Genomic DNA, 22,442 nt, shown 5'->3' on the forward strand with positions numbered 1-22,442 from the left:
CTGCAAAAAATCTTGAGGGCCATATTGTTCCAGCTTCCTGTGCTCTCAGGGGAATAACGTGTGTGCATAGCACAGGGCAGGTTAAAAATCTTAGTAGCTGGTTGCTAAGCTCTAGAGTTACCTTGAGCTGGAGAGGTCAGACCTTTGTGCAAGAAACTTCATCTTAAACTCCTTCCTGTCAAGAAAACAAACTCGAGCCTGGCCCAGAGCCCTGGCCCTGAACTCTGCTGAATGCTTTATTTCTTACTCTGTGTACACAAGCCAGTGCTCCTCCCCGATGAGAGTCCAAAGCTTCCAGGGCCCTGTGAGTCTAACGAGAGCAGGATTCTATGGCCATCACTTTTTCTTAGCTCCAGCTTTTCCCTTTTTCCCTTTGTCTTTGCCATTTGTCTCGTCCTCTTTAGGCTTCTTGATGGCCTTATAGGGGCCGATGTTGTGGCGAACCATTGTGCCTCTCCACCAGGCCTGTAGCTGGAAGCAGGAAAGAGGGAGAGTTAGTTTTCCAAAGCAAGTCAGACACTTCCCTGTTCAGAGCGGCTGGTCTTGGGGAAGTCAGCTGCCATCGCAACATGCCGCCCCATCGGCTCAGTGCTGTGGGAAAAGGGACGGGCTTTCTGAGATGTTTAAGTAAGAAAATTACAAGAAAATCCCAATTGTGAACTTGAGAGTGCCAGGGAATACTGCTCTGCGACACGTTCTGATCTCCAGCCTACTCCAGAGGCACCCACTGGGAGTGTCTGAACCTGGATCCCACCCTAAGTCTGCTGTCCGCCAGCTTCTCCTAGGCCAGCAGCCTGGTGTCAGCTGCCAGCGTTCTCCTCAGCATAGAGCTGTTGGAGCGGGCTCCATGTGCACCAACCCTTTGCCCTGGAAACATTCCAACTGTAAGTGCTTAGCTACTAAGGTGATGGGCGCTACAGAAAACCCCTCGATAGACTTCCACGCAGTCTAGACTATAGACTAGCTGCTTCGTACGCTAGCTTACGGGCTGCACCCGGTTCAGCTGCTAGCTCAGTGTGTTATTCAAGTAAAAGGCTAGAGCAGAGGAGACCCCAGTGAGTCCTTCCAGCAAAAGCAGAAAAGGCCAGACTCAGTGTTCCGGATTTTGTCTGCCTTATATTAGAAATGCTTAAAACCCAACCTGTCCTAAAGAAGCTAACAATGGGTCCAACTCCACCTGCCTTCCTTTTGCAGGTCATGGTTAAATATTCGTCTCTCATTAGCTCTTGGGGCCGCATTTTCAAAAAGTCCCATGTGCACACGCAGTTGCCCACCTAGGCTGGGACTGCACGTGTAATTGGTACTCCCAGCCCCCACTGTGTCTGACATGCCCGTACTTGTTCTCAGCAAGTACTTCAATGCTACTTTCCTTAGCCACATTAAAAAAACCCAGCACCAGTGACCCTGCAACACACCCCGTGAAAGGCCAGTGTGAGGCAGTTTGAAAGCAAGAAGGCTGCCAGGTACGGTGTAGACTGTGGCACCTACTGTAAAGGGACCAATGTCCTAAGCTGTAGCAGGCTGGGCTCCTCCCTTGCACTTCCTGGCCTGCGTAGTCACTAGGTTATGGGATAGTCTGTGTGCTGAGCACGCACAGAGCATTTGTGGGGTGAGGTTCTTGCACTGAGGGCAGGGATTACATTGCAGCCCTCCCTCTGTGGCATCATCCTTGCTGCACACATGGTGTGATGGACAAAAGGCCCCCGAATCTTCACTCTGGGAGCCAAGACTTTTCCCCTTTATTTCCTTCCTGATTCGGTCGGTGGCTATTAACTGTGTGGCTGTTCTACCCAGGGAGGGACTGGAAGGGTGGGGAGAACAAACAGCAGCTTGGACATGCAGCAGACACCTCTCTTCTCCTCACGCAATGGAAGCGCTTGCTAATCCCAGGCCATGCTGGCCAAACCCTTTATTACGTGTTGCTGACTGAAAGGAGCCACTTCGCATACAGATCATTAATGAGCCATGTCACTGGTAGCACTTTCCCTTTTACCTTCTTGACGCTCTTTAATTCCAACGCATCCTGTTCTACCTTTCTTCTTGCTGCCTCCTTTTCCACCCGATCCTCAATCATGACTTGTTCGAATAACCGGCACTGCAGAAATGCACAGAGACGCTCTAGAACATGCTTCGCTTAGAAATGGACTGAGGGCATCATGATGACTTTGAATTCTGGAGCTCCCTGTACAAGGCTTGTCCCTCATAGCTACTCCATGGGGGCTGATGTGCAAACCACGGGCCTTTCTCCCTCGGTTCCTTTCCCTGTGAGCTGTCCCAGCTCTGCAGTGCAAATGCTGCGTATAACTGTGTTCCCCATCGTAAAGCAGTAAGTTGCCCCATTAACTGAAACCTTTCATTGCCTGAACTTATCGAACCCCCTGATGTTATGCTGCAGAAAGTGTGTCTTGTGCGGCTTCTCGTGGAACAGGTGTTGGTAGGAAGTCACCCCAAGCACATGGGGATGTGGTAGAATGATTGGGACATAGGGATGACAACTGACCTAAGTTTTACATGCAGAATGGAAGAGGAGTTGCTCGATGGGGCAAGGAGTTGAGTGTCCTCTAACTCCACAAGCAGGCGCTTAGAACTCAGTAAACTTAAGCTATGTGCACGCTGCCCCGCAGTTCTGACTACCGGGGTGGGGACAAATAGTGTGCACTAGTGTAACCCTCTTCAACAGGACTATGTTAATGTGAACTAGGAACCTTTTTTTAACTACTTATTTAGGAAGTTTTTACATGTTTACAAATCCTTGCCATGTAAATATCGGAAACAGAACAATCATTTCCACAGTGAGCTTTTGTTGAGAGAGATTCTGCAGGAATATTGTCATCAGCGCTTTCTGTTTAACAGGGTGTTACCATGGTTCAGAGTGAGCATCATTACAACACCGACAATCTGTCCTTTCTAGTGATTTGATTAGAACTAGGAACCTTTTAGTTAACACCCACAGGAGGGAATTACGCGAGCGCTTCGGTGCCTCTGCTATTCCTGCCCCCAGAGTCCGAACTGTAGGGCAGCCAACAAGCTCTCAGAGAGAGCCCTTAGTCTGCAGCAGCCAGCGGTCGCCGGCAATGAAAGCAAGCGTGTTAAAATTCCACGAAGCCCCTCTCCCCTGGCCTAACAATGGCTTGTGTGACCCAAGGTGAGGCACACATTGGGAAGGGAGTTTGTCCTCCCTTGCCCCTCACAATAGCCATTCAATTACTTGCCACTCTCTTACATCCAAAACGGCCATAGGAAAAACAACAAACAATGGCATTTCTTGACCAAAGTCACCTGTAGAGAACAGAGGATTTATGCCCCCTGTGGCTCCCTCCGGACACCACTTGCTGGGTTGTTCCTGCCCGTTCAATTGAACAGTTCCATGGTTACTCAATCTTTTCTTCCCCATAGTTCTCCTCCCTTGTTCTGGGTGAATGAAAAGAGTGAGGGTGGGGAAGTGCCCAGGGCCCAGCTTTTGGGATGCTGCCTGGGCAGTGACATGCTGGTTCACTGAATCCTTTAGTCCACTGCTGATCTCATACCTGCTTGGCAAGTTCCTGCAGTGCTGCTAAATCATTTGCCTTGGATGCTTTTAGAGTGTTCAGTTCTTGCTGTTTAGATTCCGTGTCCTTTTCATACTTCTCCATCCAGTATTCTAGCTTCTCTTCCAACTTCTGTTTGGGAGACACTGACATTTAGCACAGCGGACAGAATGCACCAGGAAGGATTAGTAATGCTACTGAAAACTTTCTATCGTCTGCTCAGTCTGCCGTCTTTCTGTAAGAGTAACATTGACGTTACACAGCACAGCAATTCCTCAGCATACCCCAACCCTTCAAAGAGCCAAAATCCTGGAGCTAGTGTTGAGCCACTCGTGGTCTGCAGCATAGGCGCCAACTTCTCCCAGCACCGGTGGGTGCTCAACCCACCCTCCATCCTGCCCCGACTCCACCCCTGCCCGCCCACATTCCAACCCCTTCCCCAAAGTCCCTCCCCCTATTGGACTCCTTCCCCAAATCCCCACCCCGGCCCCGCCTCTTCCCTGAGCGCGTTCCCCCTCTTACCCCTTCCCAGCACTTGCCACCGCAAAACAGCTGTTTCACAGCGGCAAGCACTGGGAGCTAGGGGGAGAAGCGGGGACACTGCGCGCTTGGGGAAGAGGCGGGGTAGAAGTGAGCTGGGGTGAGGGGGCCGGATGGGGAGCTGCTGGTGGCTGCAGAGCATCCACCAATTTTTCCCCATGAGTGCTCCAGCCCCGGGAGATATTTTGGGGGAAAGACGTTTCCAAGTGGTCTCTTTCCCTGTTCTTTGTTTAAAACACTTGGTGGTGGCAGCATACTGTTCAAGGACAAGGCAAAGTTTGTACCTTGGGGAAGTTTTTAACCTAAGCTGGTAAGAATAAGCTTAGGGGGTATTTCATGCGAGTCCCCATATCTGTACCCCAGAGTTCAGAGTGGGGAAGGAACCCTGACATGGTGGTAGTGGTGGGATCATTTTGAACGAGAGATGGTGATCAGCTAAACCCTGAGCATGTGGGCAAGACTCACCAGCCAGACACCCAGGAAAGAATTCCTTGTAGTAACTCAGATCCCACCCTATCTAGTATCCCATCACAGGCCCCTGGGCATATTTACTGCTAATAGTCAAAGATCAATTAATTGCCAAAATTAGGCTATTCCATCATACCATCCCCTCCATAAACATATCAAGCTTACTCTTGAAGCCTTTTGCGTTCACTGCTCCCCTTGGAATGCTATTCCAGAACTTCACTCCTCTGATGGTTAGAAACCTTCGTCTAATTTCAAGTCTAAACTTCCTGATGGCCAGTTTATATCCATTTGTTCTTGTGTCCACATTGTTACTGAGCTTAAATAATTCCTCTCCCTGCCTGGTATTTATCTCTGATATATTTATAGAGAGCAATCATATCTCCCCTCAGCCTTCTTTTGGTTAGGATAAACAAGCCAAGCTCTTTGAGTCTCCTTTCATAAGACAAGTTTTCCATTCCTTGGATCATTCTAATAACCCTTCTCTGTATCTGTTCCAGTTTGAATTCATCCTTCTTAAACATGGGAGACCAGAACTACACGCAATATTCCAGATGAGCTCTCACCAGATCCTTGTATAACGGTACTAACACCTCCTTATTTCTACTGGAAACAAATCTTCTAAAAAGACAGGTTTCAGAGTAACAGCTGTGTTAGTCTGTATTCGCAAAAAGAAAAGGAGTACTTGTGGCACCTTAGAGACTAACCAATTTATTAGAGCATAAGCTTTCGTGAGCTACAGCTCACTTCATCGGATGCATACTGTGGAAACTGCAGAAGACATTATATACACAGAGACCATGAAACAATACCTCCTCCCACCCCACTCTCCTGCTGGTAATAGCTTATCTAAAGTAATCACTCTCCTTACAATGTGTATGATAATCAAGATGGGCCATTTCCAGCACAAATCCAAGTGAGAAAACCTGGATTTGTGCTGGAAATGGCCTACCTTGATTATCATACACATTGTAAAGAGAGTGGTGACTTTGGATGGGCTATTACCAGCAGGAGAGTGAGTTTGGGGGAGGGGGGGAGGGTGAGAAAACCTGGATCTGTGCTGGAAATTGCCCAACTTGATTATCATACACATTGTAAGGAGAGTGGTCACTTTAGATAAGCTATTACCAGCAGGAGAGTGGGGTGGGAGGAGGTATTGTTTCATGGTCTCTGTGTATATAATGTCTTCTGCAGTTTCCACAGTATGCATCCCGATGAAGTGAGCTGTAGCTCACAAAAGCTTATGCTCAAATAAATTGGTTAGTCTCTAAGGTGCTACAAGTCCTCCTTTTCTTTTTGCAAATCTTCTAAAGACTCTCTACAGCTTAAAGGAAGGGAACAAGGGATGCTAAAATTAAAACCTTACTTAATACCTTACATTTCAAATGCTTTAACTGCTTTTCCTCCTTTTTCTGTATCTTTAATAAAAGGTTATAAAGGATTTTAATGGCATGTTTGCCATGGTACTAAGCAGGCTGAAGTCTCTATAGAGCAAACCCTGAACCTTGTCCAATGCTGTTTAATGTTAAACAGTTTCAGGGTCGTGTTAACACCTTTGACTCTTTGGGTCCTTTCTTCTGTATAAAGTAATACAACAGACATTATGGATCGTGGGCAACCTGAATTAATATAATAGACATTATGGATTGTGTGCTACCTGAGTCTATCAAAAGAGTTGTGAATTGACATTTATCCTACCCAGGCTAGGATAAAGCAAAAACAGATTGATGATTTCTATAATGTCTTTCCTTGTCCCCTGTGTCCTACTTTACACGTGCAATACCTGGGCCTGTGAAGCTGTAGTTATACTGCATGTATTAACGCCAGCTCATGATGCTGCTGGACGTCTGACCTGTTTGCAATGAATGTACTTCAACTTAAAGCCCAATCACCTGAACATCTTGTGGTGCGGGGAGAATCCACAGTATTTGGATGAACAAATCTGTCCTATCTCAGTTTTGATTTAAAATAATCCAAAATTCAGGTAACCAGTGTTATGTTTTTAGGGCAAATGGTAATTCCAATAACAGTCTTGAAGCTGGTTGAGGAGTAGATGGACATTAGCTGTTTTCCTTAAGACACTAATTGCTACCATAGGAATAAGCTCATGTGATGTTTTGTAAGTTGCTGCCTTAAGTGATAATTGAAAACATTTGAGTCACCCACCATCTGTTGCTGCCTGAGGAAATTTTCTATCTCCATGTGGACTCTAATCTCCTCATCAGTTTTGATCCTCAGCATCTGTGATCAATAAAGACAGAACGGGTCAGAGGCTATCTTGGCAGGCATGTACGCATACCTTGCGAGGAGGTGCGCCGGTGAGCGACTGCTTGTAGTGGTGAATGGACAGCACTTCTGAAAGTGACAGGCCCTTGCGCTGCAGTGTCAGTAAAAAGCCAGTTCTATGTAAGAGAGTGAACTCCAGGAACGAACGGGTCGGGGAGCTGATTAGCAGCATCAAAATGGTGATGTGGTATTGGCTGTTGAGGGAAGTGACATGGCATGGAGATGGGAGCATTGGCCCAGAGCTTCCCCAGCCCTAGAAGTGCACAGATACCTGCACTAAGGCATGTCCAGCATCATGGAAGAGGGGCACACCTGTACTGTGCATACATCACAATCAGCCCCCTCTCCTCGGAGCCAGCCCTGGGCTTGTATTGATGCCCTGGGAAAACACATTTACTAGCCTCCTACACCTGCGATCAGCAAGTCAAGTCCTTTTCCCATTCGCTGGTGCACCCCATCATATTCTCCCCTCACCCTCTGCCTTCCATACTGCTCTCCATCCTCCAGCACCTATCGCAGCATTGGTGCGGGTTCACTCGCCTCTCCTTTTCCTAGGGCTATGGCCCTGGGGCGGAGTTCCAGAAAGCCGAATCACACCGGTGGCATGGGCGGAGCCCAGCACTGCAGAGCCCAGTAGCACAGCTCACAAGACTCAGCAGCGATAGTGCGGCCAGCTCTGAGGATCTAAGGCTATGTCTACACTACAGAGCTGACCGTGGCACAGCTATACCACTGCAGCCGTGACGCTGTAAGGTCTCCTGTGTAGCTGCTCTCTCCCGCCAGCATAATTAAACCACTCCTAACGAGCGGCAGTAGCTATGTTGGCAGGAGGGCATCTCCCGCTGACATAGCGCTGCCCACACCGGCACTTCTGTCAGTCAGGGGGGGTCTTTTTTCCCCCCAACGCTGACCAAAAAGAAGTTTTACCAATAAAAGTGCTAGTGTAGACAAAACCTTAGCCGCTCTTCCACTTGCATCCCTTCATTAGCGACTACCACTGGGAGCCCAGAACTAAGGCTTTGTCTACCCTAGCCCTTTCGTCAGTCAGCGGTGTGAAAAAAACACCCCCGGACTGACACAAGCCCCAGTGTGAACAGTGTTATGTCAGAGGGAGAGGCTCTCCTGCCGACATAGCTACTGCTGCTCGTTGGGGGTGGTTTAATTATGCCGGCGGGAGAGCTATCCTACCGCCATAGAGACCTTCCAGCGGTACAGCTGTGCGGTCTGTAGTGTAGACATAGCCTGAGTCAGCCCTTCTCCCCATGCACTCTGCGCTGCTCTCTCCTTTGTACTCTGTTCTGGGTGCAGAAAGCCAAAAGCTGAGGAGAGGAAGATGAGGCATCGAGGGGTAAAAATATATATGTATATCGCACTTGACTTGAAGATGCATTATACTGTTAGCTCTCACACGTGAACTGAAGGGGCTGGGGTGCTGTCTCTTCAAGATTCATCCTTTCTCCTGAGTGTTCATTAGGCACTGAAGATAGACTGTTTTTTGTTAACATCTGTTTATCTAAAAACTCCTTCCCCTCTCAAATGCTCAACTTTCATGCTTGCTTCTTGTTGTGTCATCATTTCACTAGTTGTCCAGGCACCATAGAACCTTCCAGCCTAGACAGGACCTGAACATCTCATTTAAAAAAATGAATGGAAAAGAAATCCCTTTTGTCTTTAAAAACCACCCGGACCTCTTATCCATCAGGAGGCAGACAAAGCCAGGAGGCCATTTTTTTCCAGTTGCAAGCCTCCTCTAATGGAGGAGTGTGTATGGGCATGCCACACGCTGTGTATACATGTGCATAGAGGCCCTGCCTGAGGACTCATCCAGAAATCATTAAATCCTTGCAGCAATTCTACTGCTGGGTGATCTCTGCAACCTGCACCCTTGGGATGGGTTCCTGGAATGGGGGATCCTTCCAACCAGACACTTCTTCCTGTGGTATAGTTGTCAGGGTGCACGCATAGCAGCCACCTACCAGTGCTAATGGTTACAGCCATCCCATCAGCCCCATTATTTGTTGTGAGCTTGGTAAAATAATGAGCAGCCTCTGGCCTGTCCCCTCCCTACACAGCTGAATAGAAGTGGCTGGTTGTTTGAGGTCATCAACAGTGGAAACCTGCAGCTGACCAGCTCTGTCCTTGTCCTGTAATTACAGAGAACACCACCACATGGTTTTAGAGAATAGGAGGAAAACATGACCTAACGATGAGGTAGTACAATCACGACATTGCCAGAGCCATGAGAGTGTGAGGCTGCACTCGGCAGCTCTGCGCTGCCCACCGAGTCCCAGTTCTGTCTTATTGTTAACTTCAGGAGTCAAGGAGGTGGGTGAGACGGAGACACTTGTGCCACCTGTATGTAAAACACAAACATCTCTTTGCATGGTGAGTTACATGTTGGCTGTTTGGTGGCAATGCAATCTGCAGGCAGCCAGCTCTCGCCTTGCTAGCTGGAGATGCTTTACAAACAGGCCTAAAGACGGTGCTTACCTCAATTTCATTTAACAGGTCACTCTCTGCGTTGCTGCACTTTTTCTGGGTCTGGTAGATCTGGAGCTCTGTGTCTTTCTTCACATAGCGGCTCTCCATGTCTGTCTTGGCCTTCATCTCTTGAAGCTGATCTTTGAGGTATGCAATCATCTCGTTCCGGTTCTGAGGAATAGGCGGGAGGGAGGGGCATATGGGGGGGGCACAAAAGCAAGCTTCAAAATGCAAGTCACCTCCCCATTTCTTGTGCCCACTACTCCAGGTAAACTCACTTGTGTCCCACCTCACATGTTTCAAAATCATAGGGCTGAAGGCTTCACTCTCCCCCAGAGCGTTGTCCAAGTTCAACATGAGCTTCAAAGAGAAACCTAATTTTTAACCAACCGTATAGAAGGCAGCAAACAAAGAGGGAAGGGTGATTATCTATCTAGAGGTTGCAGTGACAGACAAGTCACCAGGACACCTGGCCTCTAGAGCCCTGATTCAGGAAGGTATTTAAGCACTTGCATAACTTTCAGTAGTTCCATTGATTTCAATGGCTTAACATGAGGCATACACTTAAGTAGTTTCCTGAACTGGGGTCTATATCTGGCTCTGCCACAGACCCACTGTGTGAGCTTGGACAAGTCACAACCTCTGTACCTCGGTTTCCCATCTATAAAAAAAAAATGACATCTCGGTTGTGAGAGTGCTATGGTTTAATTCTTTAGTTGCACAGCATATTGGGCTCCTTGCATGGGAGTTTTCATGTAACCTGAAAAACTAAACAATTGCAAAGCAAATTTAAGAACAGGTGAAAATTGACTCTTGCTCTGTTCATATGGGCCACTACTTCTTTGAAAGCTGATCAGGGCGCACAGTATAACTTTTGTTAAAAGGCACATGGTCGCTGGGTGAGTAAGGAGTGCTGAGGAAAAGTAGCAGGCTATGTGCTATCATCCCTTCCCTGCGCACTCTCACTACAATGGAGAGCTGAGATTTTCAGCTGCAAGTTGTGTCTGAGCGCGTCCCCTGGCAGAAGGGACTCCGGAGTTGAAAGGTACTGAGCTGACGTCTGTGGCTGAGTGTGTTTCAAGATGTTTGAACGCACTGGGGAATTGAAGAATGATTCAGTTTAGGATTGGGCTTTTTAGTTTTACTTGGTTTCTCGGAGTAACCCGTGAAGATTAGAAACGCAGGATCGTAACTAAAGGAGAATTCTCTTTAATATGAAAAGCACAAGACGTGCTAAGAATCAAAAGGTCATAACAGACTAGTTTGCAGTTACGTAAGACTGAGCTTAATGCATCTGGTTCTACTTCTTGTGCCACGTGCCTTTGATTACTCAACCAGATTCTTCCTGTTTGCTTGCTGTCATGTTACAGTGGATTCAACATTCATCAGGTGAAGCTGAAACACCGAAGTGCTGGTATTATTTAAGTGATTTGAAGGCTCCCATCTTGTCTCTCAAGCACCACCGCATTCCTTAACTGTGTAAACAGGGGAAGATCCCCCAGAAAACAGCTTGCTCCATAGCACTGTGTTTAAAGGCCAGTGCCGCATGAGTCATTTGAAGGGAGTCCCTTTTCAGAAGAGTTTGGAACACTCAAAGGGAAAGTGTGCGCGCACACCCTCCCATCAGATATAGCGAGGGAAAGCAAACTGTGATATAAGGCTCAAGATAATTAGGGCCCTTGGCTGAGGTTTGTGTGTGTGTTAAAGTCATGCATCCATAATTGTTTTAAGGTTTCTCAGGCCAAAGATCATTTTACAGCCCAAATGCTGTCATATGACTTGAGACAAATGACTTTATAACAAGCAGAGACAGGACCTATTTATGCTCCATAATATACCAAACTTATCTGGTAATGGCTTGTATTTTCTTCCGTATGAAACAATGCAGCTGGTGGGGGCGTTGTTGTGCTTCCAGCAGACAGAAGGGGGAGCTTGTCACATAGCTGCATTATCAGTGGCTTTCAACCTTTTTTCCTTTTGCAGACCCCTAAAACATTTGGAATAGAAGTCCAGCTCAAACCCTTCCACTGATAGCAACTGCAGCAGGATCACACAGAGAGTGGGGTTCACTATGGTAAGCAGCCCTCAAACCATTTTAAGGCCTTATGGATTAAAACCGACACATTGAATTGAAACACATACTTGCCCCACTGTAATTATATACACATTCTAACTACTCTTCTATAGAACAGGACTATACCAAAAAGGGCTGAAGTTTGAAACATGCCATGGATCAGGCTTTCCTTGAAGATTAGGGTCATTCTATGGTTTGAAAGAAACTTGTTTTGATTTACCAAAGAGACAGCCCTGCGAAAATGGCCAACACAGCCCAACAAAGTCAATAATAGCCTGTCCATTGACTTAAATGAGCTCTGGACAGGGCCCATGCTGAGCATGCATAGTAGGAAATTTCCTTAACTCTATACAGGTGTATACGTAAATAGAGGAATACTGTGCTTGTGTGTGCCATTATTTAAATGCATACTTGTTTTAAGGAAATTGCAAACTCCTAAAGCAAAGCCAGCAGAGCTTGTGAAGTCTGTAAGACACGTCAGTCTGGATCGTTTCTTTTCCTTTTTAAAAAGCATTAGGAAATTAAATCCAAGAAATGGTTAAGGTAACATTAAGGCTATAACCATAAGGAATGAGGAGTTGCAGAACAGGGGACAGAGCTTTCTCAGGGTCCAGACCAAGATTGTGGCGTGAACTCCCATAGGAACTAAGGACCATCACAAACCTCACCACCTTCCACTCCAAGTTCGAGGCAAGTTACCATGACCTGGCTGCTCTATGGTAAACACATGGGGGTGGGGGTTGTGAAAATTTCTGAAACAAACTACTACACTGCACACACTTCTCTTCCCTGCAAGAGGATGAGAGAACAAACGTGACAAATGTTGGTCATGCTACTTTGGGCACTTTCTAGTACTGCATTAATATTAAGGTGCTGAGCATGGTATAAGAACCTATACAGAAAAGAATGAATAAAAGCTAAGTACCCAATCAAAATGTTAACCTACTCTCCTGCACACAAAACATTATATTATTGTTTTTCTGCTAAAGGTATGTAGTCTACTATATTACTGATTGCTGCAAAATGTATACCGTAAAATCTACAGGATGTGTAAATAGCGCTGCTGGAACTTAAAAGTTTTCATTGCCTGACTTTTGGATACTGACTGTGCAACCTTAAGGTTACATAAGCACAGTTTTTGGCATTCAATAATTAATCGTCATAATCTGTATAGAATATCACCACTTCATCAATGAAAAATTAAAAAAAAAAAAGCTACAAAATATAAGTGACCACTGCAGCAGCTATAGCTAAATGAATAAATCTTATTCCTAGAGCTGAACTAAAGTTATTAATGATGCCGGTGCACAAAGAAAAGGGAAAGAACAAAAAGAGCCTTGTTAATTTCAGCTCTATTAGAAATACAGGTGAATGAGGAATCAATGTTTGCCAAAAGGACAAAATCAGTGGGGAAGAATATTTGAGACTCATTACAGAGAATTAGGAGAGAAAAACAGCAAAATAGCCCTGTGAGTTATTAATTAGTGTCTTGTTAAGAGCTAACACAGCTCAAAAGAAGAACATACAAGGAACACACTCAGAACAATGAATTTTGTTTTCTAAATCCATGATTGTACCTGCTTGCTTCTGTTTTCTCTTTCACACTCAGTCCAAAGACTGGAGACTGCCAGGGGGGGCTTTAGGCCCTACCTCCATCTATTGTCGCTGCTCAAAATGTTCCATAATCAATATGCTTTTTTTTTAATTAGTTGGCAATGTGCCAAATCATTAAAGTCTCAGTTAAAGCTGCCTGTCAGAAATTCATCAATGAAATGAATTGAAATCATTCTCCCAGGAGACCTAATCAGAGCAGGTCATTTTTTAGCAATGGGAGGAAAGCAGGATTTGAAAGTAGCTTCAGCTTGATTTGTTATCAAGGATCAAGCTATAAGGAAACCCAGGAAGAGGACTTTAAACTGGAAAGAAAATGACTGCAGGCCACACTTTGTGAGGCTGATCGCAAAGACGGAAGGGAGGTACTCAAAGATCAGAAGGTAAAGGCTGAAAAACAGAGGATCATCACCTACACCAAACGCAAAAAAGTTTAACAAAGCTGAGGCCAAAGAAGCTCCAGCGGGTGATGCGCTTTTCCTAGCGCTGGAAAGAGCTGTGGAAACTACATTAAAACAGAACAGCATGCATAAGTTGGGCTTCTAGAGCACTGACTTTGGCACCAGCTCTGCTCCTTATGTTGGTAGAGTGCATGGAGAGCATTACCCGATGGGGGTCCTGAATCGGAATGGGAGGAGACAACATGTGCTAAGAAATGGACAAAATATAATCTTCAGGTGACTGCCACACTGCCTGAGGCCAAATGAAACAACTAATTTATTTCTTTTAACTGCCAAACAGAGGTCAACATTTCTTTTAAGCTGTTCCGTTTTCCCCCTTAGGGCCTGGATATAGGCTTGAGTCCCAGTTTCAGCAACAGAAAAGAAATATCTATTCTATAAAAATTCTATATCTAGAAATATCTATCTTTTGCAGACTAGTCTCTGACCTCAGATTCCTTTAGACGTAGTGCCAAACTGAAGACACTGAAATCCTCTAGAAAAGTAATCCTCACTCTCCATTTCTCCTGGAAAACCTTTGACCTCCTGTGTCTGTCCTTCCTTGGTTCACTACCTACCTTGTAACCATTTGTTCCTTCAATATTGCCTTCAGTGGTTCCTCCTTTCTACAAGGTTCACCTGGGTTCTTTTTGTCGCCTCCTTTTCTTCCTCCTACACTTATTTATTTCATCTGCCCCCATTTGTCTCTTCTAGCACCTCTATGTTGATGACTCTCAAATCTACTTTTCACTTCAACATTTCTTCCTGTCTCATTGATATCACGTTTGAAGTTTCTGCTGTTTCCCCATACTGTACACAGTTATATCTGAGCTCCTCGTCTTTCCTCCCAAACCTTCTCTTCTCCTATACCAATACCATCCTTGTCAGACTTGCAACCATGGGGGCATTTTTCAATGGCTCTTGCTCTTCCATGCGCATCTAGGCTCTCACCAAGTCCTGCTGCTTCTTCCTCTTCAACTTTTATAAAAAGAAGCCCTTCCTCAATGCGCTTTCAACTTCAAATGTTCTTCCACAACCAAGTAATCTCCTGGATCAACTACTGCTAAGTCCTCCCCTCTGGACTCCCTGTTTTCCATCTCGCTCACCTCTAGTCCATCAAGAATACTGTCGATAAAATGACCCTCATTTGCCACTCAACCAGATCACTCTTTTATACAGATTCTCTGCTACCTCCTCCTCACAGTGTCAGATTCTTGTCCTTGCCTTCAAGGCCCTGCATGGCTCTGCCTCTATCTCTCTGGTTTCTTTTCGCACACCCCTCACTCCATCAGTGTGCAGCAGCATCACTCCCTTCATTTCCTTCTCACTCTCTCCTCTTCATGCTTTCTCCCTTATGCCTGGATCAACCCTTTATCACAGAATATTATGTCCCCACCATCTTCATTAACTCCTTCCTTAGAACCTACTTATTCTACTAGGCCTTCAAATACTAATCTCTGTGATTATTATGCCATCCCGATCCCAATTAACACCATCCTCTGGGTTTCCCACTGCATTCAGATCTGATCTGTGTCTCTCTTAGATTGTAAACTTCCTGAGGAAGAGACTATTATAGCTCTACAGCACTGATTGGTGCTTTAACAGTAATTAACGATCATTCAACACCCAGAACACTGATGATGTAGCTATACTCGCTCTTGTTTTCTTTATATTTTTCCTGCCTGCCCCCAAATGAGAGAATGTTACATGTGTGCTCACACCCTTTCATCGGACACTGTGAACCTCCCTAGGAAGGAGAGGTCCCAGTCTGGGCATGCTCAGTAAAACATTTCCTCTTTAGCATGCTGCCCATCTCAAATATTCTTACCTGAAGTTCTAAATCCTTTTCTTTCTTGACATCTTGTAGCTGTTTCTGGAGGGACTTTATCTCCTTCCTTCCTTCCTCCTCCCTAGAGGAAAAAGCAAGAGGGAAAACCTACATTCCTTGAACACAGAATGAGAAAGTAGGGTTAGCTTTCCCCAGGAAGGGAACTTCCTCCCTTCTGATGCAGTGTTGCAGCTTACAAAACACAGCCCTGCTCCTCCTGCTTGCCCTGAGAGCTTGTAGGTTGGAAAGCTCCCCAGGACTTTGCAGTACCATAGGGTGAGCCATCTTTCCTTGGTTGGTTGGCAAATAGGCAATTTTCTGTCCATTTTAAGCTTCAGGGAGGCTATGTATCTGAAAGTCAAACTGGGATGTGATTGTAGAGCTGATGACATGGTAAATAAATCCACAGTGCAGTGATGTGTGCATAGCTCACGTACCACTGCTGAGCCAGACAGGTGGGACTGATTGGGAGAATGAAGCAAGAAATGTAGAATTCTTCCAACAGAAGCCTGTACAGATTCCACAAAGACTTGATTTATTTGGTTGAGAGGATGGAGGAAAGAATCTTACTATTTGGGGACAGCTTTTATACTAAAATCCCACAAATTTCAATGTAGGGTCATGTCCCTAATCACTGCCCATTTCCAGATTACACGGGCTTTAGTTTTTCTATAAGACTATTTTTGTTAAGGGTGAACTGAAAAGTATATTTTAAAAAACAAACCTGTTCAAATTCTCAAATCAGTAAGGGGAGATGTATGGACACCAAAATTGACAAAGATGTTTACATTTTAAAACAAAATCACGGTCGACTTTGGTGCAGGCATACATTCTGTTGTTGATGGGCAATTTGAATTTTTTTTTATTTGCACAAGCTTCCCACTTTCCCTTCACAAAAGAAGAAAAAAACAGAATCTGTGCCTTAACATGTATAGCCGGTAGCTTTCCAGCTTGTGTTACCGTGGCCCTTGTCACTCCGATTTTTTCCTAAGGTTTTATGCTTATAATCTAATATCCACACAGGGCCATGGGTGCATATGGCACTTTATTCATTAAGCAATTTGGCAAGTCCCTGCCCTGAAGAGCTTACACTCCAACATACATTCCATAAGACTACTTTTAGACGCACACGTTGACAGTTAAAAATCAAACTTAGATTTCTCTGTAGATGTCCAGAAATCCGGGGGGTTCAGGGCTTTTGTATATACTGTAATAAATAATCTCTTTGTAACATTCCCTAGTCCTCTTTAATATAGTACTGTTTCAAACAGCACTACCTTAAAGCGCACTAAGGAACCCTTAGTGTCTACACAGACCGATTGATCCACAACATATTGGTGCGCTTTAGAAATCACACCTCTTTAGTCCACATTACTAAGGGTTTAGACAAACCCTTAGATACATGTAACCATTTCTGGGGTTTATTGGTGTTGGGATGTTTTTATCGATTGGACAAAACCAAAAACCAGAAGCCATGTTCTACTGGAAGACATATAGGGCTCACTCCAAAAAAGCGCAAAGGAAGGTGAACCCTTAGCACTGATTAGACACATCTAATGGGTGGAGAATAAACTGAGATGCCATTTTCAGGTGTAGTAATTTGTCCATTTTCTGCTTGAAATATCTGATGGTTATTCCACAGACAATCACCACTCATTTTAATTCTGCCCACTGCATGGGGAAGCAGAATAGATCCCTCTAGTTTTAGATAGGGGACAACTGTTGTATGCAGCAAGTATCCATTTGAGGAAATTAGACACTTCACACGTAGGCCTCTTCTGCACTGGGGATTTGCCTTGATCACAGCTGTTGGTGACCACCACTGTAGCTGCTTAAAGCCACGGTGTGCACGACTGGTGCTTACATTTGCTTGAAATCAAGGTAAGCTTCACCCATGCAAATCGCAGCATTGCCTCCTGTTTGCTACACAGAGCAAAGTGGCCTTAAAACAGTGGAAAATGCTGGTGGTGAATTCCCATCATGTGAGAGCTGCCAGCTTGGCTGATACACCTGGGATTGAACTGAGGACCTCCAGAGCCAAAAAGCACGACCTACAGCTTGAGCTAAAGCTCTGTACTTGGGGCTGTAACAGACTCCTATTTGCTGAAGATCGCTACAGAGGGGAACCTGTAACACACTCACCAGTGGATTACACTTATTCATAGATACCAAGGTCAGAAGGGACCATTATGATCATCTAGTCCGACCTCCTGCACAATGCAGGCCACAGAACCCCATCCACCCACTCCTGCAAAAAACCTCTCACCTATGTCTGAGCTACTGAAGTCCTCAAATTGTGGTTTAAAGACTTCAAGGAGCAGAGAATCCTCCAGCAAGTGACCCGTGCCCCATGCTACAGAGGAAGGCGAAAAACCTCCAGGGCCTCTTCCAGTCTGCCCTGGAGGAAAATTCCTTCCTGACCCCAAATATGGGGATCAGCTAAACCCTGAGCATGTGGGCAAGATTCACCAGCCAGATACCCAGGAAAGAATTTTCTGTAGTAACTCAGATCCCACCCCATCTAACATCCCATCACAGGCCATTGGGCCTATTTACCATGAATATTTAAAGATCAATTAATTGCCAAAATCATGTTATCCCATCATACCATCTCCTCCATAAACTTATCGAGTTTAATCTTAAAGACAGATCTTTTGCCCCCACTGCTTCCCTTGGAAGGCTATTCCAAAACTTCACTCCTCTGATGGTTAGAAACCTTCGTCTAATTTCAAGTCTAAACTTCCCAATGACCAGTTTATATCCATTTGTTCTTGTGTCCACATTGGTACTGAGCTTAAATAATTCCTCTTCCTCTCCGGTATTTATCCCTCTGATATATTTATAGAGAGCAATCATATCTCTCCTCAACCTTCTTTTAGTTAGGCTAAACAAGCCAAGCTCCTTGAGTCTCCTTTCATAAGACAGGTTTTCCATTCCTCGGATCATCCTAGTAGCCCTTCTCTGTACCTGTTCCAGTTTGAATTCATCCTTCTTAAACATGGGAGACCAGAACTGCACATGGTATTCCAGGTGAGGTCTCACCAGTGCCTTGTATAACGGTACTAAAACCTCCTCATCCCTACTGGAAATACCTCTCCTGATGCACCCCAAGACCGCATTAGCTTTTTTCACAGCCATATCACATTGGCGGCTCATAGTCATCCTATGATCAACCAATACTTCAAGGTCCTTCTCCTCATCTGTTACTTCTAATTGATGCATCCCCAGTTTATAACTAAAATTCTTGTTATTAATCCCTAAATGCATAACCTTACACTTCTCACTATTAAATTTCATCCTATTACTATTACTCCAGTTTACAAGGTCATCCAAATCTTCCTGTATGATTTCCCGGTCCTTCTCTAAATTGGCAAAACCTCCCAGCTTTGTATCATTTGCAAACTTTATTAGCACACTCCCACTTTTTGTGCCAAGGTCAGTAATGAAAAGATTAAATAAGACTGGTCCCAAAACTGATCCCTGAGGAACTCTACTGGTAACCTCCCTCCAACCTGACAGTTCACCTTTCAGTAGGACCTGCTGTAGTCTCCCTGTTAACCGATTCCTTATCCACCTTTCAATTTTCATATTGATCCCCATCTTTTCCAATTTAACTAATAATTCCCCATGTGGCGCGGTATCAAACGCCTTACTGAAATCTTGGTAAATTAGATCCACTGTGTTTCCTTTGTCTAAAAAATCTGTTACTTTCTCAAAGAAGGAGATCAGGTTGGTTTGGCACGATCTACCTTTTGTAAAACCATGTTGTATTTTGTCCCATTTACCATTGACTTCAATGTCCTTAACTACTTTCTCCTTCAAAATTTTTTCCACAACCTTGCATACCACAGATGTGAAACTAACAGGCCTGTAGTTACCCGGATCACGTTTTTTTCCTTTCTTAAAAATAGGAACTATGTTAGCAATTCTCCAATCATACGGTACAACCCCTGAGTTTACAGATTCATTAAAAGTTCTTGCTAATGGGCTTGCAATTTTGTGTGCCAATTCCTTGTCTAAGGTAACTCTCTGCTGATGGAGGCAGCTCTGCCATCTCTGTGCTCCCAATCCCCAGTAGCATAAGAGGAGGCAGGGGGCATGTCAGTAGCATTCTGGTGGCAGGACATGGGCAGGAGGGGGCATTCTCACTGTAGACAGGGCAGTAGGCCCAGAAGTGACTTCTCTCCCTAAATATAATGTAGTAAATGTTTATGAAGTACACAGCAATGCTCAGATGGAAAAAGCTGTGTTCTCTTGTATACTGTAAGTGAGAACATGTACTCGGGAGCAGTGGTGATTGAAGCTGGGAAAATGCCTAACACAACCCTAACCTGATGATGGTGGTGTAGAAGTTAAACTTCTTCTCCTCTTCTCTCTGCACAGCTTGCAACAGGCTCTGAAACGTTCCTGAAGTCTGCATTTCCTGCAAAGTGTCTGCAATCACATCGCTCGCATACTGCCTGCCGACAAGAACGAGGAACACAACAGCAGCTTAGACAAAGATGTTATTTTCTGGCAATTCAATGCCTGGCTCAAACATACAGACCCTGTTATTGTTCACTGCTAAAAAAGTTACAGTAACGTAATGTCCTGCTTCTCTTCTGTTCAGGTTCTTACACCAAATCCAAGGCTTTTCGTCGACACTACAAAGTTTTGCTGGCATAGCTATAATGGCTAGGAGTGCGAAAAAAATCACTCCCCTTACCCATGCCAGCAAAACCTTTGGTGTAGACAGAGTTAGGTTTCCCACTATAACTCCCACTTGTGCATCTGGAATATTGTGTAGAATGGTGGAGGAGTTACGTTTATGCCTTAAGAACATACAGTGTGGTTGAGTTATCATTTAACTTTTATATTACAGTAGCACTAAGAGGCCCCACTCAAGATGGAAACCCATTGTGCTAGGTGCTGTACAGAAATTTACACAAACATGGTCCCTGCCCTGAAGAGCTTACAATTTACCAGCATGTAGAATTTCCTGATGAATATGTGATTACATTCTCAGTGGCAATTTTGCATTCATTTGGGAATTTTTTTGCACTGAATTTCCTTGAACTCATTCATTTGACTTTGCTGCTTAATTATACAGGCCAAGATTTTCTAATATATGCACCTAATGTTAGACTCCTTAAATCAATGAGCTGCTATGTGCTCAGCACTCTTTCAAATCAAGCCATCTAATTAGGAGCCTAAAATATGGGCTATCATCATCTTCCCTTTTTTAAGAAAATCTTGGCCTTGGTGTTCATTAGCTGTTCTGTAAAGCAGGATCGAGTGCACAGTAGTAACAGTGCTACAGTGACATCAGATGAGACATTAATTGACTGAGCTCAAGAGACAATGCTCAGCCTGTTAAACTAATTTCACTAATAAACTAATATTTGCTAGAGAAACCTTGATTCCAAACATTCAAACACCAGTACTGGATGGCTCCAGGGATGAATTATTGAAAGGTCATCAGTTTGGATTCTATTAAAGTGACCAAAAGTCATTAACGCTAGGCCATACTTTGCAAACCTTTGAGAAATTAGTTGGTAGTGTCAGTCCATTCCCTGATGGATAGGTATCCTAGTTCCCAAACCACAGTAAATGGCCTCCTTGCTGTCAGTCTAAGCAGAAGCCAGGGTCTTGAAGACTAAACTCCCTATTCCGTCCAGGTTAGGGTTGAAGTACATTAGCAAGGAGGAGAAGGGAAGCGTATACTGCTGCTATCTGTTCTGGAGAGAAATGAAGGACTTCACAGTCTTCAGGTCTGTCATCTGCCAGCTCTCATTAAAAGCCACAGTCCTCTCTGATCACTCACCTATCAGCTTGAACTTTTCTGAGGTTATCGGAGGACACAGCACTCTGTTTTGCAGCCCTACTAAAAAGATGATTGGCCCTTTTTAGATCTCCACTTGTCTCCTGCAGCTGCTGCCCCAGTTCTGTGAACTTCAGTGACTCAGAGGGAACTGTTGGCCTGTTCTCTGACTTTGCTGACATGAGCTGTTGAAACTTAACCCCCAACTCCTTCTGGCTCTTGGTGATTTCACTAATTTCTTGGGCATCAATCTACAAGGGAACAAAAGAGATTTATGTGCATAAGGGACAGAAGAGAAATGAAAAACTCTGCAATGTTATGTAACAGAAGAGGAAAAAGTTGATTAAACAGTAAACTAGATTAGAATCATGCCTACAGCCATTGATAGAGTGTATTAAATTACACACCAAAGAGACGGGAGTCTGATATCCAAAATAATGCAATCTTTACTTAGTTATAATGTATGCTTGATTTTTGCAAAGACCTTTATCCCTCCTTAACTTTAAGCACAGGAGCATAGGCCCATTGAGGTCAATGGGACTATTCAAAGTGTGTAAAATTAAGCATGTGCAAAGGCTGGTGCAGGACAAGGACCAAGGTGAAGACTGAGGAGAGAGGAAGGGTCACCCTGTTGTCTATTTCTCATTTAATTGCCACCAGCATCACCTAGAGCTTGCCTGCCTGCCTTATTTCTATATCAATCACTGTGCGTTGTGCTGCCTTCTTAATAGAAGTGTAAGTGCTGGGTGAATGTGTTTGTTTAGCGGTTTTGTGTGGTGGAGTAAATACAACAAGAATCAGCAGGGGAAATTCAAAATATTGGCCGCTACCTTCGTAACAAGCTATATGGAAACATTTTGGATATTTTAGGGCAGCCTAAGGTGTGAGTTGGAAAACAAACAGAGATCCCCTGCTGATGTAAATTATCATAGCTCCATTGAGTTAGGGCAGTCAACCAGCTGAGGTGTGTATGTGTATTTGTGTGAATAGGTATATAAATTGTATACACTAAATGTATACAGACAGGTGCAAATAAAAAAAATTACTTTAAATTAACAATATTAAAATAGCTTGAATCTCAATCTCTTAAGTGACTGAACTCCAGAAAAACCTGAGCGTGGCAAAGAAACTGCTTTAATGTAATGTAGTATCTACAGGCACTTTGACAGGTACCTTAAAATCCCTGGGATAGTTCAATTACTAAAGGATGGAGAATTTGTAAAGTGCATGAGGTGCCTTTTGTTCAGTCAGCTAGAAGTTTATTTTTGTGGCACAGTGTAGGAGGCAACTGCACTAAATTCAGCAAATGGAAACACTCCATTCGTCTGGGGGGACACATGAAATGGAGCAGTGCACCCTAGTCATTGATTGAGAAAGTTAATGAATTATC

At 44.5% G+C, this 22,442-nt stretch overlaps 1 protein-coding gene across 7 annotated transcripts in view; it reads right to left on the reverse strand.

The window, feature by feature from the left end:
- Positions 1 to 222: 222 nt before the first annotated feature.
- The window catches only part of DRC9 (dynein regulatory complex subunit 9), a 36,758-nt gene continuing 14,538 nt past the window's right edge, over positions 223 to 22,442 (reverse strand). For 6 of the 7 annotated variants that reach the window (XM_073359116.1, XM_073359120.1, XM_073359121.1 and 3 more), the window contains 8 exons: positions 21,056 to 21,303; positions 19,584 to 19,712; positions 15,253 to 15,334; positions 9,309 to 9,470; positions 6,699 to 6,773; positions 3,528 to 3,659; positions 1,994 to 2,095; positions 223 to 471 (listed from right to left, as the gene is read on the reverse strand). In XM_073359116.1, coding sequence (XP_073215217.1) covers positions 337 to 471; positions 1,994 to 2,095; positions 3,528 to 3,659; positions 6,699 to 6,773; positions 9,309 to 9,470; positions 15,253 to 15,334; positions 19,584 to 19,712; positions 21,056 to 21,303 — 1,065 coding nt within the window. In that variant the 3' untranslated portion in view covers positions 223 to 336. The remainder of the gene's footprint in view (positions 472 to 1,993; positions 2,096 to 3,527; positions 3,660 to 6,698; positions 6,774 to 9,308; positions 9,471 to 15,252; positions 15,335 to 19,583; positions 19,713 to 21,055; positions 21,304 to 22,442) is intronic. The other variant, XM_073359123.1, reaches the window with a different exon arrangement.

Source organism: Lepidochelys kempii, chromosome 9 (assembly GCF_965140265.1).
Source record: "Lepidochelys kempii isolate rLepKem1 chromosome 9, rLepKem1.hap2, whole genome shotgun sequence".
In the NCBI taxonomy this organism is placed as follows: Eukaryota; Metazoa; Chordata; order Testudines; family Cheloniidae; genus Lepidochelys; species Lepidochelys kempii.